Source organism: Panulirus ornatus, chromosome 47 (assembly GCF_036320965.1).
Source record: "Panulirus ornatus isolate Po-2019 chromosome 47, ASM3632096v1, whole genome shotgun sequence".
Lineage (NCBI taxonomy): Eukaryota > Metazoa > Arthropoda > Malacostraca > Decapoda > Palinuridae > Panulirus > Panulirus ornatus.
In genome coordinates, this window is record NC_092270.1 from 6307098 (window position 1) to 6323528 (window position 16431).

The 16431-nt window shown below is 39.0% G+C and overlaps 1 protein-coding gene and 1 long non-coding RNA gene across 2 annotated transcripts in view; one reads left to right on the forward strand and one right to left on the reverse strand.

The window, feature by feature from the left end:
* Positions 1 to 208: 208 nt before the first annotated feature.
* On the forward strand, positions 209 to 9479 carry LOC139763483 (uncharacterized). The gene is made up of 2 exons (XR_011716155.1): positions 209 to 856; positions 2239 to 9479. It is a non-coding gene; the product is annotated as an uncharacterized lncRNA (long non-coding RNA).
* A 5204-nt stretch (positions 9480 to 14683) lies between these two features.
* The window catches only part of wal (electron transfer flavoprotein subunit alpha wal), a 40035-nt gene continuing 38287 nt past the window's right edge, over positions 14684 to 16431 (reverse strand). Inside the window, exon 9 of the mRNA XM_071689581.1 lies at positions 14684 to 16195. Within this exon, the coding sequence (XP_071545682.1) occupies positions 16130 to 16195 (66 nt within the window). The 3' untranslated portion in view covers positions 14684 to 16129. The remainder of the gene's footprint in view (positions 16196 to 16431) is intronic.

Genomic DNA, 16431 nt, shown 5'->3' on the forward strand with positions numbered 1-16431 from the left:
GTTGAAAGATATGGGCAAGTATTGTTTAACTTAACGTTATTCTACACACGAAATATCCGAACATAATTATGTCCACTAGAAAACGTGTTCACGTTGACTAAAAGCACCAGATGTATGCGTTCTTTTTACATTTTTATACTTATATTCATGGGTGATTTTTTTCTCTAACAATCACTGAATATATAGTTTATATGATGCATAACACATTGTTACAAAGATGGAGTTATGGTGTAACAAAGCACGAGAGTTGTAAAACGTCTAAGCTTTACAAGCGAAATATAATTCACATCTCACGTTTCTTATTGTTTTTAGCATACGTAAGAATTTCCACTGATCTGCAAATGACTTTATTTCTAACGCTATGGCTTTTATTACATAGGAAAATAACTCTTCTATATAACAGACAAAAATAATCGCTTGTCATGCCATCTATTGAGTAAAAGTAAAATGAACGAAACCATCTGCCACCAGAGGGCCAGTTTCGTCCCTGGTCACAGGCGCATACCGACGCGTATCTGTTTTTGTTTTGAGGAAGTTGAACGGTGGTGGATGGGGTGAATTTCTTATCAAATTCACCCACCCTTTCGTTATTACCCCGGAATTCGTGTATTCAATTCGACCCATGAATTCATTATTACCCCGAAATGTGTCTAATTAGTGGTGTCTCTCGTTTTCAGTCCGTGGTGGCTTGGTAACCCAGAAACAGTGAACGTTTCCTCTGTGAGGGTTGGTGCTGAGTGAGTGATGGCGGGATAACGAATGCACATAAACAAGCCTGCCCCCCTTTTATATATATCAGTGGACATCATTGTGAATGCCTCAGAGAGAGAGATTCTTCGTACGTTAAATGATTAAGGTAAGCAAGTGCTAAAAAATCTTAATGTTAGGCAGCCATCGAAAAAATCTTTGGTAGATGTTTATGTTTTAGGTATCTTATGTAGTACAAATCAGATTGTAGTGCTGGAAATTATGCACCGCAGGTACTTTATTTTTTTTTTCCATCACATTAGACTAATGAAAGTACCCAATGAGCCATTTCCCAGAGGTAGTTACGATGCGGGGCAACGTTAGATGTTCACTCAAGTTGTATTTTGATCAGGGTGTTACATCATGGCGTGAACCTTCTGAAAGCCATTTAATACGGTGTTCTTTCATATTTTTTATCGATTATGTTTTATAGGCTTCGTTTGATGAATCAGGTGCGTTTAGGTCAGGGAAGTGAATGGAAAGACATAATGTGGTAGGTTAGGTTAGGTTGACTGATTATCCTAGTACTGATAATGATGGCCTTCCCGTTATCCCACCCTTCTCAAATTATACGTACATAGTGTTTGCCCGTATTATCTTTTTTTTTTTTTTTTACCCCTTTCTAATGATACAGAACATTCCCAGCCCCTATTGTTCATAACGTGCCCTTTAGGTGACAGCCCCCATACCTAGATATGCACTTTTTTTTTTTTTAAATAACCATAACATTTCCTTTTTTTTTTTGTATGTTGCATTTTCCCGTATCATCCATAACGTTGCCCGACAAATTAGCTTTTGTTGCTGCATTATTGTATAGTGACCAGTGTTGTCTTGCTTCTCTGGGTCTGTGTGGTAATGGCTCCAAGAATATTTGCATTAGATTTTGCACAAATAAACTCAGTTCATGTGATTTTACTCAAAAAAAGAATTTCTTGTTAAATGGGGAAGTTGTTTCAATAGTAAATATTAAAAAAAAGTGATTGTTGCACACTCAATCATGAAACTGGATTGAAAAAGATCAAGCAACATTTGAACTACATCTGGGACGCTTAAACTTTAGACAAATGTACCAGTGGTTAAACCTGACACATGTAGTGATGGTAAAAAAAAAAAATTTAAACTTAGGACAAATGTACCTATTGTTAAACCTGGGACAGATGTATTGATAGTAATGAAAGGGACTGATGTACTGATAGTAATTGCAAAAGCCTATCTTATGTAGTGAAAAACCTAGCCTGTGATAGTAATGAAAAAAAAAAACCTAGCATATCCTCCCCCCCATTGCTTTTCACATCATGGACTTTCCAGAAAAATAGTCTGCTGCTAGACACTCCACCATAGTTGCCTCTTTTAAGTTATCCCCTCTAGTCGGTCTTATAACCTCCCAGTTTGCCATGTCATACCATCATAAAATTTTGCCCAAAGTTGTGCATGATTAAGTTCCTCACACGATCCTAAAATAATGCTAAATATTTTGACTTCTTCCTACAGGAAAAGAAGATATTGGTTGGAAGTACTTCCCGAGACTTATTGTACTACAACATAGAGATGAAGTTGCAGTGAATGGATACCACGTGAACATTTCAAAAGCAAATACACAGTTGGACTTCATCTACCTGCTATCACTGTAAAGATATCATGGGTAAAAAATGCCTCATAAACACTGAGCATTTATTTATATGTGTTATGAAGTTATTTTGCAAATGTCAATGTATGTGGAGACTACAGTATATTTGATTTAGGAATCTAATCAATTATTGCATTGTGCATTCTGCAGGAGCAAATTATGGTTGTTCTCCTTGGGGCATATGAGGTGATTGTGCATAACAAATTGGTCATGATCATATCATTGCCTGGCAGTTAGAAAGGTGTCAGCATTTAGGGCACCATTAACAATAATTAGAATTCAGTACTCAGAGAGTAGCCCACCCTCATACAGCACTGCACAAATCATATGTACCAACAACTCAAAAAACGAATTGCCCAACAAGAGCCTTATTTTTTATCGTGTGTTTGTGTGTGTGTGTGTCATCTCCCCACCCAGTATTTTTGCCCTTCAAGCTGCGTTAGCATTGTGCAGTAATGTTTAAGGTGCATTTAGATGCAACTTTAAACCCAATTTTTTTTTTTAATAGTCAAGGCTGTCCAGGATGGCCTGGGTTGGGCTTCTCCAGTCATAGTTGGTCTAGGCTGTGCTGTGCTAGTTAAGGATGGTCTAGGTTGGGCTGTGCCAGTTAAATGTGGTCTTGCCTGGGATTTGCCAGTCATTGGTAGCCTAGGCAGGGCAAAGTCATCCAGGTCAGGTGAGTCGAAGTTAGGCTGGGCCAGTCAAGGTGGGTCTGAGTTCACTTTCACCACCATTTTCCTACCCTTGTCATTTTCTCTTTTTCTAAAGCCTTTACAAATTTTCACTCTTACCTCCACAAAGAAGTTATTTGACATCCCATTAGATAGGTTAGGCTGTGCCAGTTAAATGTGGTCTTTCCTGGGTTTTGCCAGTCATTGGTGGCCTAGGCAGGGCAAAGCCATCCAGGTCAGGTGAGTCGAAGTTAGGCTGGGCCAGTCAAGGTGGGTCTGAGTTCACTTTCACCACCATTTTCCTGCCCTTGTCATTTTCTCTTTTTCTAAAGCCTTTACAAATTTTCACTCTTACCTCCACAAAGAAGTTACTCGACATCCCATTAGATACCCTTCTCAGAAGATTTACCATCCGTTCCACTAGACCAAATGTATTGATGTATATCCCTCTTATTAAATTGGGTATTCCATCATTTAATATATTGTTAATTTGTTAAACTAGATGTCATCAGGAGTAAGGTAGGGAGGTACCTGACCCTGCACATCCCTCTGTACACATGTTCAGCCATTCTGTTGACATTATTAGATTTTACTCAACTGTACCCAGTTTTCATGGATATAATTCTTGGGTGATTGAGAATGATGGTATCATCATAGGAGTTTAATTATTTCAATGAGTTGTTGACTAAAGTAGTCGGTATAGTTTTCATGCATCATTTCTTGTGCTAACTGTAGTATTTTTATAGATTTTCATGTTATTCACCACCAGTGCTGTGCCCATTTAAGAAATAAGTAATTTGATCCAAACAGCTAGGACCTATAAATCCTTTATACTTTACTTGGTCATCCCAAACAAGATGGCCACACCCCTTTCTCACATTTGCTTATAGTGAATACATAGAGTATTTATTATCCTCAGATGTATCAGTCAGCACCTCATTAGGGCAGCATAGTGGTAATTATTTTAATTTTATGTATTTTCTTGTACTTGGCATTGTATCTAGTGATGTGAGACCACAATTAGTAGCATTCACTGATCTTGAACCATACTACCAAGTATAAAGCGGTCTAGGATTACGCACACCAGATAGGTAGTATGTTTGAGGAAAGAAACTTGGATGTTTGGCTCTAAGTGAAATGAAGCTCTAGGGTAAAGGGGAAGGGTGGTTTAGGAAAGTCTTTGGAGTAAAGTCAGGGATTTGTGAGAGGACAAGAGGTAAGGAAGGAGTAGCACTACTGAAGCAGGAGCTGTGGGAGTATGTTATAGAGTGTAAAAGAGTAAATTCTAGATTGATATGGGTAAGAATGAAAGTGGATGGAGGGAAATGGATGATTATTGGTGCCTATGCACCTGGTCATGAGAAGAAAGATCATGAGAGGCAAAGTGTTTTAGGAGCAGCTGAGTGGGTGTGTTAGCAGCTTTTGATGCGTGAGACAGGGTTATAGTGATGGGTGATTTTAATGTGAAGGTGAGTAATGTGGCAGTTGAGGGTATAATTTTTGTACGTGGGGTGTTCAATGTTTTAAATGGAATTGGTGATCTTGTGGATTTTTGTGCTGAAAAATAGACTGGTGATTGGGAATACTTGGTCTAAAAAGGGAGATATACATAAATATGCGTATGTGAGTAGGAGAGATGTTCAAAGCGCATTATTGGATTACGTGTTAATTGAAAGGCATGTAAAAGAGAGAGTTTTGGATGTTGATGTGCTGAGAGGTCCAGGTGGAGGGATGTTTGATCACTATCTTTTGGAGGCAAGGGTGAATATTTGTAAAGGTTTTCAGAAAAGAAGAGAGAATGTTGGAGAGAAGAGAGTGATGAGAGTAAGTGAGCTTGGAAAGGAGACGTGTGTGAGGAAGTAACAGGAGAGATTGAGTGTTGAATGGCAAATGACGTGAGGGGAGTGGGTGAGGAATGGGACGTACTTGGGGAAGCAGTGATGGCTTGCACAAAAGATGCATGTGGCATAAGAAGGTGGGAGGTGGGCAGATTAGAAAAGGTAGTGAGAGGTGGCATGAAGAAGTAAGGTTGTTAGTGAAAGAGAAAAGAGAGGCATTTGGACGATACTTGCAGAGAAATAATGCAAATGACCGGGAGATATATGAAGGAAAGTGGCGGGAGGTCAAGAGAAAGGTGCAAGAGTTGAAAAAGAGGGCAAATGAGAGTTGGGGTGAGAGAATATCATTAGATTTTAGGGAGAATAAAAAGATGTTTTGGAAGGAGGTAAATAACATGCACAAGATGAGAACAAATGGGAACATTGGTGAAGGGGCAAGTGAGGAGGGAACCACAGGTAGTGATGAAGTGAGGAGATGGAGTTAGTATTTTGAAGGTTTGTTGAATGTGTTTGATTTTAGAATGGCAGGTATAGAGTGTTTTGGTCAGGGTGGTATGTGAAGTGAGATGGTCAAAGAGAATGGTTTGGCAAACAGAGAAGAGGTAGTGAAAGTGAAAGCTTTGCGGAAGATGAAATCTGGCCAGGTGGCGGGTTTAGATGGTATTGCAGTGGAATTTATTAAAAAAGGGGGTGACTGTGTTGTTGATTGGTTGGTAAGGATTTTCATTGTATGTATGTGCCATGGTAAATTGCCTGAGGATTGGTGGAATGCATGCATAGTGCCATTATACAAAGGCAAAGGGGATAAAGGTGAGTGTTCAAACTATAGAGGCATAAGTTTGTTGAGTATTCCTGGGAGATTATATGGGAGGGTATTGATTGAGAAGACGAAGTTATGTACAGAGCATCAGATTGGGGAAGAGCAGTGGGGTTTTAGAAGTGGTAGAAGATGTGTGGATCAGATGTCTGCTTTGAAGAGTGTATGTGAGAGATACTTAGAAAAACAGATGGATTTGTATGTATCATTTATGGATCTGGAGAAGGCAAATGATGGGTTGATAGAGATGCTTTGTGGAAGGTTTTAAGAGTATTTGGTGTGTGAGGTAAGTTGCTCTAAGCAATTTACGAATAGGAAGAGAGGAGAGTGATTGGTTCCCAGTAAATGTCAGTTTGTGGCAGGGGTGTGTGATGTCCCCATGGATGTTTAATTTGTTTGTGGATGAGTTGGTTAGGGAGGTAAATGCAAGAGTTTTGGAGAGAGGGCTGAGTATGCTGTCTGTTGTGGATAAGAGGGCCTGGGAAGTGAGTCAGTTATTGTTTGCTGATGATGCAGCACTAGTGATTCGTGAGAAGCTGCAGAGGTTGGTGAATGAGTTTGGAAAAGTGTGTGAAGGAGTAAGCTTAGAGTAAATGTGAATAAGAGCAAGGTTCAGTAGGGTTGAGGGACAAATTAATTGGGATGCAAGTTTGAATGGAGAAAAGTTAGAGGAAGTGAAGTGTTTTAGATATCTGGGAGTGGACTTGGCAGCCAATGTAACCATGGAAGCAGAAGCAAGTCTAAGGAAGGGGGAGGGGGGGTGAAGGTTTTGAGAGCAGTAAAGAATGTTTGGAAGGAGAGATTGTTGTTATCTCGGAGAGCAAAAATGGGTATGTTTGAAGGAATAGGAGCACCAACAATATTATATGGTTGTGAGGCAGGAGGGTGAATGTGCTTGAAATGAAATGTTTGAGGACACTCTGTGGTGTGAGGTTTGATCGAATATGTAATGGAAGGGTAAGAGAGATGTGTGGGAATGAAAAGAGCGTGGTTGAGAGAGCAGAAGGTGTGTTGAAATAGTTTAGAAACATGGAGAGATTGAGTGAAGAAAGATTGACAAAGAAGATATATGTGTCACAGGCATAGGGAACAAGGAGAAGCAGGAGACCAAATTGTAGGTGCAAGGATGGAGTAAAAATGATTTTGAGCAACCAGGGCCTGAACATACAGGAGGGTGAGAGATGTGCATGTAATAGAGTGAATTGGAATGGTGTGGTATACCAGGGTCGACGTGATGTTAATGGACTGAACCAGGGCATGTGAAGTTTGGGGTAAACAATGAAAAGGTTTGTGGGGCCTGGATGTGGATAGGAAGTTGTGGTTTCGGTGCACTACACATGACAACTAGAGTGAGTGTGAAAGAATGTGGCCTTTCTTGTCTGTTTTCCTGGCACTACCTCACTGAAGCAGGGGGTAGCGATGCTGTTTCCTGTGGGGTGGGGTAGTGACAGGAATGGATGAAGGCAAGTAAGTATGAATATGTACATGTGTATGTATGTGTGCATATGCGTATGTATATGTTGATACGTATATGTATGTATACGTGCGTATGTGGGCATTTATGTATATATACGTGTGTGTCAGTGGATGGACTGTTCCTTGTCTGTTTCCTGGCACTGCCTCGCTGATGTGGGAAACAGCGATTGTGTATAATAAAAAAAAATATAGAAAAGGTGGGTTGAAGAAGGAGGGTTATTAGTGAAAGAAAAGAGAGGCGTTTGGACTATACTTGCTGGGAAGTAGTGCAAATGACTGGGAGATATATAAAAGAATGTGGCAGGAGGTCAAGAGAAACATGGAAGAGGTGGAAAAGAGGGCAAATGAGAGTTGGGGTGAGAGAGTATCATTAAATTCTAGGGAAAATAAAATGGATGTTTTGGAAGGAGGTAAATAACGTGCCTAACACGAGAACAAATGGGGACATTGGTGAAGGGGCAAGTGGGGAAGGAATAACAGGTAGTGATGAAGTGAGGAGATGGAGTGAGTATTTTGAAGGTTTGTTAAATATTTTTCATGATAGTGTGGCAGATATAGGGTGTTTGGTCAGGGTTGTGTGCGAAGTGAGAGGGTCAGATAGAATGGTTTGGTAAACAGAGAAGAGGTAGTAAAAGCACTGCAGATGAAATCCAGTAAGGCTTGGATGGTATTGCAGTGGAATTTATTAAAAAAAAGGGGGTGACTTGTGTTGTTGACTGTTTGGTAATGACATTTAGTGTATGTATGGATCATTGTAAAGTGCCTGAGGATTGGCAGAATGCATGCAGAGTGCCATTGTACAAAGGCAAAGGGGTTAAAGGTGAGTGTTCAAACTACAGAGGCATAAGTTTGTTGAGTATTCCAAGGAAGTTTATGGGAGGGTATTGATTGACAGGATGAAGGTATGTACAGAGCATCAGATTGGGGAAGAACATTTTGGTTTCAGAAGTGGTAGAGGATGTGGATCAGGTCATTACTTTGAAGAATGCAAGTGAAAAATACTTATTAAAACAGATGGATTTGTATGTAGCATTTATGGATCTGGAGAAAGCATATGATAGGGTTGATAGAGATGATTTGTGGAAGGTTTTAAGAGTATATGGTGCAGGAGGTAAGTTGCTGTAAGCAGTGAAAAGTTTTTACCAAGTATGTAAGGCATGTATGAGTAGGAAGAGTGGTTGGTTCCCAGTGAATGTCGGTTTGTGGCAGGGGTGTGTGATGTCCCCATGGTTGTTTAATTTGTGTATGGATGGGGTGGTTAGGCAGGTAAATGGAAGAGTTTTGGAGAGAGGGGGCAAGTATGCAGTCTGTTGTGGATGAGGACTGTGAAGTGAGTCAGTTGTTTGCCGATGATACAGCTCTAGTGGCTGATGCGGGTGAGAAACTGCAGAGGTTTGTTAGTGAGTTTGGAAAAGTGTGTGAAAGGAGAAAGTTGAGAGTAAATGTGAATTAGAGAAAGGTTATTAGCTTTAGTAGTATTAAGGGACAAGTAAATTGGGATAGAAGTTTGAATGGAGAAAAATTGGAGGAAGTGAAGTGAGTCACAGGTTGGGGGAGGAGGCAAAGGTTCTGGGAGTGATGAAGAATATGTGGGAGAGAACATTATCTTGGAGAGCAAACCTGGGTATGTTTGAAGGAATCATAGCTCCAGCAATGTTGTATGGTTGCAAAGCATGGGCTGTAGATAGGATTGTGAGGAGGAGGATGGGTGTGTTGGAAATGAAATGTTTGAGACACTGTGTGAGGTGGTTTGATCGAGTAAGTAATGAAAAGGTAAGAGAGATGTGTGGAAATAAAAAGTGTGATTGAGAGCAGAAGGGATATGTTGAAATGGTTTGGACATATGGAGAGAATGAGTGAGGAAAGATTGTCAAAGAGGATATATGTGTAAGATGTGAAGGGAACAAGGAGAAGCGGGAGACTAAATTGGAGGTGGAAGAATGGAGTGAAAAAGATTTTGAGCGATTAGGGCCTAAGCATGCAGGAGGGTGGGAGGCACGCAAGGAATAGAGTGAATTGGAACAATTTGGTATACTGGAGTCGATGTGCTGTCAATGGACGTTGAACCAGGGCATGTGAAGCATCTGGGGTAACCCATTGAAAGGTCTGTGGGGTGTGGATTTGGATAAGGAGCTGTGGTTTCAGTGCATTACACATGACAGCTGCAGACCGAGTGTGAACGGATGTGGTCTTTTTTTGTCCGTTTTCCTGGCACTACCTCCCTGAAGCAGTCGGTAACAATGCTATTTCCTTTGTGGCGGGAGAGCGACAGGAATGGATGAAGGCAAGCAAGTATGGATATGTACATATGTATATGTCTGTGTATGTGTATGTACATGTATGTATGTGTTGATTTGTACATATATGTATATGTGTGTGTATGGTTGTATATGTATGTGCATATGAGTGGATGGGTCCTTCTTCGGCTGTTTCCTAGCACGCCCTGTGGGGGCGAGTTAGCGACAGGAATGGATGAAGGCAAGCAAGTGTAAATATGTACATGTGTAAGTATGTGATATATATGTGTGTGTGTATTTATGTATATGTTGATATGCATATGTATGTACATGTGAATACGTGGGCATTTATGTATATATGTGTGTATGTCAGTGGATGGGCCATTCTTTGTCTGTTTCATGGCGCTACCTTGCTTACGCAGGAAACAGCAATTATAATAAGATTGGCGGAATGCATGCATAGTGCCATTGTACAAAGGCAAAGGGGATAAAGGTGAGTGCTCAAATTACAGAGGTATAAGTTTGTTAGTATTCCTGGGAAATTATATGGGAAGGTATTGATCGAGAGGGCGAAGGCACATATACAGAGCATCAAGTTGGCGAAGAGCAGTGTGGTTTCAGAAGTGGTAGAGGATGTGTGGATCAGGTGTTTGCTTTGAAGAATGTAAGAAATATTTAGAAAAGCAAATGGATTTGTATATAGCATTTATGGATCTGGAGAAGGCATATGGTAGAGTTGATAGAGATGCTCTGTGGAAGGTATTAAGAATATGTGGAGTGAGAGGCAAGTTGTTAGAAGCAGTGAAAAGTTTTTAACAAGGATGTAAGACATGTGTAGGAGCAGGAAGAGAGGAAAGTGATTGGTTCTCAGTGAATGTCAGTTTGTGGCAGGGGTGTGTGATGTCTCCATGGTTGTTTAATTTGTTTATGGATGGGGCTTTTAGGGAGGTTGATGCAAGAGTTTTGGAGAGAGGGGCAAGTATGCAGTCTGTTGTGGAAGAAAGAACTTGGGAAGTGAGTCAGTTGTTTGCTGATGGTACAGCGCTGGTGGCTGATCATTTGAGAAACTGCAGAAGCTGGTGACTGAATTGGTAAAGTGTGTGAAAGAAGAAAGCTGAGAATTAATGTGAATAAGAGCAAGGTTATCATGTACAGTAGGGTTGAGGGACAAGTCAGTTGGGAGGTAAGTTTGAATGGAGAAAAACTGGAGGAAGTGAAGTGTTTTAGATATCTGGGAGTGGATTTGGCAGCGGATGGAACCATGGAAGCGGAAATGAGTCACAGGATGATGGAGGGGGCGAAAGTTCTGGGAGCGTTGAAAATGTGTTGAAGGCGAGAACATTATTTCAGAAAGCAAAAATGGGTATGCTTGAAGAAATAGTGGTTCCAACAATGTTATATGGTTGCGAGGCGTGGGCTATAGATAGAGTTGTGCGGAGGAGGGTAGGTGTGTTGGAAATGAGATGTTTGAGGACGTGGTGTAAGGTGGTTTGATCGAGTGAGTAATGAAAGGGTAAGAGAGATGTGTGGTTGAGAGAGCAGAAGAGGGTGTTTTGAAATGGTTTGTTCACATGGAGAGAATGAGTGAGGAAAGAATGACAAAGAGGATATATGTGTCAGAGGTGGAGGGAACGAGAAGTGGGAGACCAAATTGGAGGTGGGAGGATGGAGTGAAAATTATTTTGAGTGATTGGGGCCTGAACATGCAGGAGGGTGAAAGACGTGCAAGGAATAGAGTGAATTGGAACGATGTGGTATACTGGGGTCGACGTGCTGTCAATGGATTGAACCAGGGTGTGTTAAGCGTCTGGGGTAAAGCATGGCAAGTTTTGTGGGGCCTGGATGTGGAAAGGGAGCTGTGGTTTCAGTGCATTATACATGACAGCAAGAGACTGAGTGTGAACGAATGTGGCCTTTGTTGTCTTTTCCTGGCGCTACCTCGCGCATATGCGGGGGTTGTCATTTCCTGTGTGGTGGGGTGGCGATGGGAATGAATAAGGGCAGACAGTATGAATTATGTACATGTGTATATATGTATATGTCTGTGTGTATATATATGTATACATTGAGATGTATATGTGCGTGTGTGGACGTGTATGTATATACATGTGTATATGGGTGGGTTGGGACATTCTTTCGTCTATTTCTTTGCACTGCCTCGCTAACTCAGGAGACAGCGACAAAGTAAAATAAATAAATAATAAATAAATATAAATATATATTAGTGATCTAGAACTGCCCTTGTTGGCAGAATCACTTCTGCCTTTACTCATTGAAGAGAGACTAAGTGCGTGACTGTTGAGTTCACCATGTAGCACATTTCAGCTGGGACCAAAATCTGTTGGGCAAAACAGTTTTGGATAGTACTTACCAGAATCTTCAGTTTTTCAATAAAAGTGTCAGATGCTGGGCTCTCATTAACCAACACAAATCGTGTTTCTCATACTATCAGGACATGTAATTTCTGAACTAATGTTGCCACATGTATATGTGAATGTAGTGCATATGAACACGCACTTCATATAACATACAAACCTCCAACAGCCAGGATCGAGCCTGGGACCCCTGCGTGGCAGGTGGGAGCATTACCTCTAGGCTATGATCATGATGTATGTATGTATATATATATATATATATAGAAAATATGTATGTATGTATATACATTATATATATATTTTTTTCTTTTTATACATATTTGCCATTTCCCACATTAGTTAGGTAACACCAAGAATGGAGGACCGAGCCTTGGAGGGAATATCCTCACTTGGCCCCTTCCCTTCTCTGTGACTCAGTCACAGAGAAGGGAAGGGGCCGAGTGAGGATATTCCCTCCAAGGCTCGGTCCTCCATTCTTGGTGTTACCTAATATATATATATATATATATATATATATATATATATATATATATATATATATATATATATATATATATATATTATCCCTGGGGATAGGGGAGAAAGAATACTTCCCACGTATTCCCTTCGCGTCGTAGAAGGCGACTAAAATGGAAGGGGGGGGGGCTAGAAATCCTCCCCCCCTTTTTTTTTTAATTTTCCAGAAGGAACAGAGAAGGGGGCCAGGTGAGGATATTTCCTCAAAAGGCCCAGTCCTCTGTTCTTAACGCTACCTCGCTAATGTGGGAAATGGCAAATAGTAGTATACGAAAAATATATATATATATATTAGTGTCAGTATTGACAGGTAGGAGAGAGAAAATGAGGTGGAGATTGCAACACATCAGCAGGTATAGCTACTTGTGCATGCATGCGCCTGTCGAGAGAATGAACCAGGTATGGCATATATTGCTAGGTCAAAAGTTTTTTGAGGATTTATGTTAAAACTTTGTCATATTAATGTATTTTGAAATCTTTGACTAATTCATCCCACTGTAACTTTGGTATTCTTTAAAGTTTACAAATTTGTTTGAAATTTAGAAATTACTTGAACTTGATACTGCAGTAAACATGAATGCATACAAAATTATCCCTATTTGAAAGTCATTTGTATAGGCTAGTACTGATTTTGTCATTAGCAAGTGCTCCATCTTTATTGTAATGTTAGAACCATTATTTTGAATGTCACATAATTGGTTTTGTAAGGCAAATCAACCTAAAATATATATATATATTAGGGACCCCTGCGTGGCAGGTGGGAGCATTACCTCTAGGCTATGATCATGATGTATGTATGTGTGTATATATATATATATATATATATGTATGTATATATATATATATAGAAAATATGTATGTATGTATATACATTATATATATATTTTTTTCTTTTTATACATATTTGCCATTTCCCACATTAGTTAGGTAACACCAAGAATGGAGGACCGAGCCTTGGAGGGAATATCCTCACTCGGCCCCTTCCCTTCTCTGTGACTCAGTCACAGAGAAGGGAAGGGGCCGAGTGAGGATATTCCCTCCAAGGCTCGGTCCTCCATTCTTGGTGTTACCTAATATATATATATATATATATATATATATATATATATATATATATATATATATATATATATATATATATATATATATTATCCCTGGGGATAGGGGAGAAAGAATACTTCCCACGTATTCCCTTCGCGTCGTAGAAGGCGACTAAAATGGAAGGGGGGGGGGGGGCTAGAAATCCTCCCCCCCTTTTTTTTTTTAATTTTCCAGAAGGAACAGAGAAGGGGGCCAGGTGAGGATATTTCCTCAAAAGGCCCAGTCCTCTGTTCTTAACGCTACCTCGCTAACGTGGGAAATGGCAAATAGTAGTATACGAAAAATATATATATATATATATATATATATATATATTAGTGTCAGTATTGACAGGTAGGAGAGAGAAAATGAGGTGGAGATTGCAACACATCAGCGGGTATAGCTACTTGTGCATGCATGCGCCTGTCGAGAGAATGAACCAGGTATGGCATATATTGCTAGGTCAAAAGTTTTTTGAGGATTTATGTTAAAACTTTGTCATATTAATGTATTTTGAAATCTTTGACTAATTCATCCCACTGTAACTTTGGTATTCTTTATAAAGTTTACAAATTTGAAATTTAGAAATTACTTGAACTTGATACTGCAGTAAACATGAATGCATACAAAATTATCCATATTTGAAAGTCTTGTATAGGCTAGTACTGATTTTGTCATTAGCAAGTGCTCCATCTTTATTGTAATGTTAGAACCATTATTTTGAATGTCAGATAATTGGTTTTGTAAGGCAAATCAACAATAGGTTAACTGATGGGGCATTGTTATTTGTGTTTAAACCATTATGAATCATGCTTTGAATGTTGAGATATAAGGTACAGATGTTAATTACCCAGTTGGTTTTTGGGCACAAATAGTGTTGAAGGTTCAATTTAGATTTTTTTTGTACCTCCCTATTTATTTACTATACTGTACTTTCTTGGCAATGAGTTGTACTGTTCTTTCATGTTTTACCCCACATGCCCTGGTTCAGTCCATTAATAGCATGCTGACCCCTATGTACCATATTGTTTAAGTTCTTTTTAATTATCTTGTATAGATAATTTTCAAAAATCATCTAGTAATGTTTCTGTTGTAACCTTGATGTATTTTTCAGGACCTTAACACCACAAAAGAACTTCAACATATGATATCTAGGCCTTTTTTTAACTTTAGCTACTTCATGTTGGCAGCAGTTGTAATAGATGAGGTTAAGACAACAGGAAAATGACTTAGAGGGATGGTGGAGGTATGTAAACTATAGACAAGAAAATGACTGAGGGATGGTGGAGGTATGTAAACTATATATTAATCTTTATTAAACTAGAAATCTTAATAAATGTATTGCATTGATTCACATGGCATTAAAACCACACAGAAATATTACAGCTTCCATTAACAGCATAAAATAAATTCTGCAACTTTATCATACTTTTTCTCCCTTCCACTATTGATCAACTTCATTTCATGAACCAAACAATGTCATAAGTTAACTGAAAACCTCTTTTATGTATAAAGGCCAGTGCATATTTAACATTTTTTTTTTATCATGTTATGCTTCATCAGAAAATGAATTATAATTATTTTCACTGGTCAAAATGACTAAATTATAAAACACCTAAGGTCTCTCCACATGTGTGAATGCAGAGAGGGGTCATTTGGGGTGCTTTTGAAAATAAGTGTAGAGTTCTCATTTGTTCTGTACTTTAATGAAGGGATTATTTTCTCTTAGGTACATGGCCTCTGTTACCCTATAGTCTTGTAGGGGTCATGGTAATGTTTCAGTATTATGTTTTCAGTAAGATGCCAATGAATGACACCAATTTTACGTTGCTGTTGTATATGTAGTTTAGGGCCACTTTTTGCAAGATTAAGTGTTGAGTATCTACAGAGTTATGTAGTAGTCATACCAATATGGGTAACATTGTTTTAAAGTTTACAACCTTCAAGTGGGAAGGTGTACTTGTAAACTGCATTGGTAGACTGTGTAAGCCAATGACCCACCACAGCCTACCAATGTAGCTAACTAGTACTCCTGCCCATTTGAAGGTTGTGAGCTTGAAAACAACATGAACTACATCGAGATGACTACTACATCACTCATTAATGTTTAACATTTCATCTTCAGAATGGAAGCCCTAAATTACATGTGCAACACCATTACATATATTTGACTATCAGAATCTTACTATAATTAAAGATAATACTGAAACATTGCCATGACCCAGAAAAACTTCAAGTAACAGAGGCCATGTACAAAAGAGTATTATCCCTTCATGATTACAAGACAAGATAGGACTCTACAATTATTTATCATTGATGTTATGTGTAACATTTCAAGGTGTGATTTTATTCTCTATTGTGTCATGTATTTCAAAGTGAAAATTAAAATATTACATTTATTTCATAATTTATCTGATTAAGCAAAATGTGAAAAAAGCTAGTGAATGTTAAATATGTAATGGCCTTTAACAAACTGTATTTATGGAAACATTCTACCAGTTTACGCATTACAAATGACATTGGTTTCCCATCAAAACAATATTATATACATATTTAACCTGTATCAGAGCAGAAAAAATTTTGTGCAAGTATTACAGTTGGTATCTTGTTTAAAATCCATTTATGAACAAAATCCCTCAATAAAAGCTATATACTGCTTCAACAAGTTGCCCTTGCAGGTACATTTCTTCATTACTAAGACTTGAGCTTTCACTCCAGCAGGATTCAATAAACCAATCTGGCTGTTTACAACTTCTCTGTCATTTCCGGGACGGCTTTAAACAGGTCTGCCACAAGACCAAAGTCTGCAACCTGAAGAAAACAGAAAATGACATTAGCCTTTAGTACTTACTATGAAAGTAGTAAAATGTCAGCCAACTGTTAACATGCATTAAAGTACACTCCCTCACTAACATACGCTCAGACATACCAGTTGGATCTTGAAGAGGATGCAAGTCGCATATACATCAGCACAGCAAGTAGAATTTGTGTACCTAAATATCAAATGTTTTATCCTCCTCAATTTTTATCATGGTTATCTCATTTAT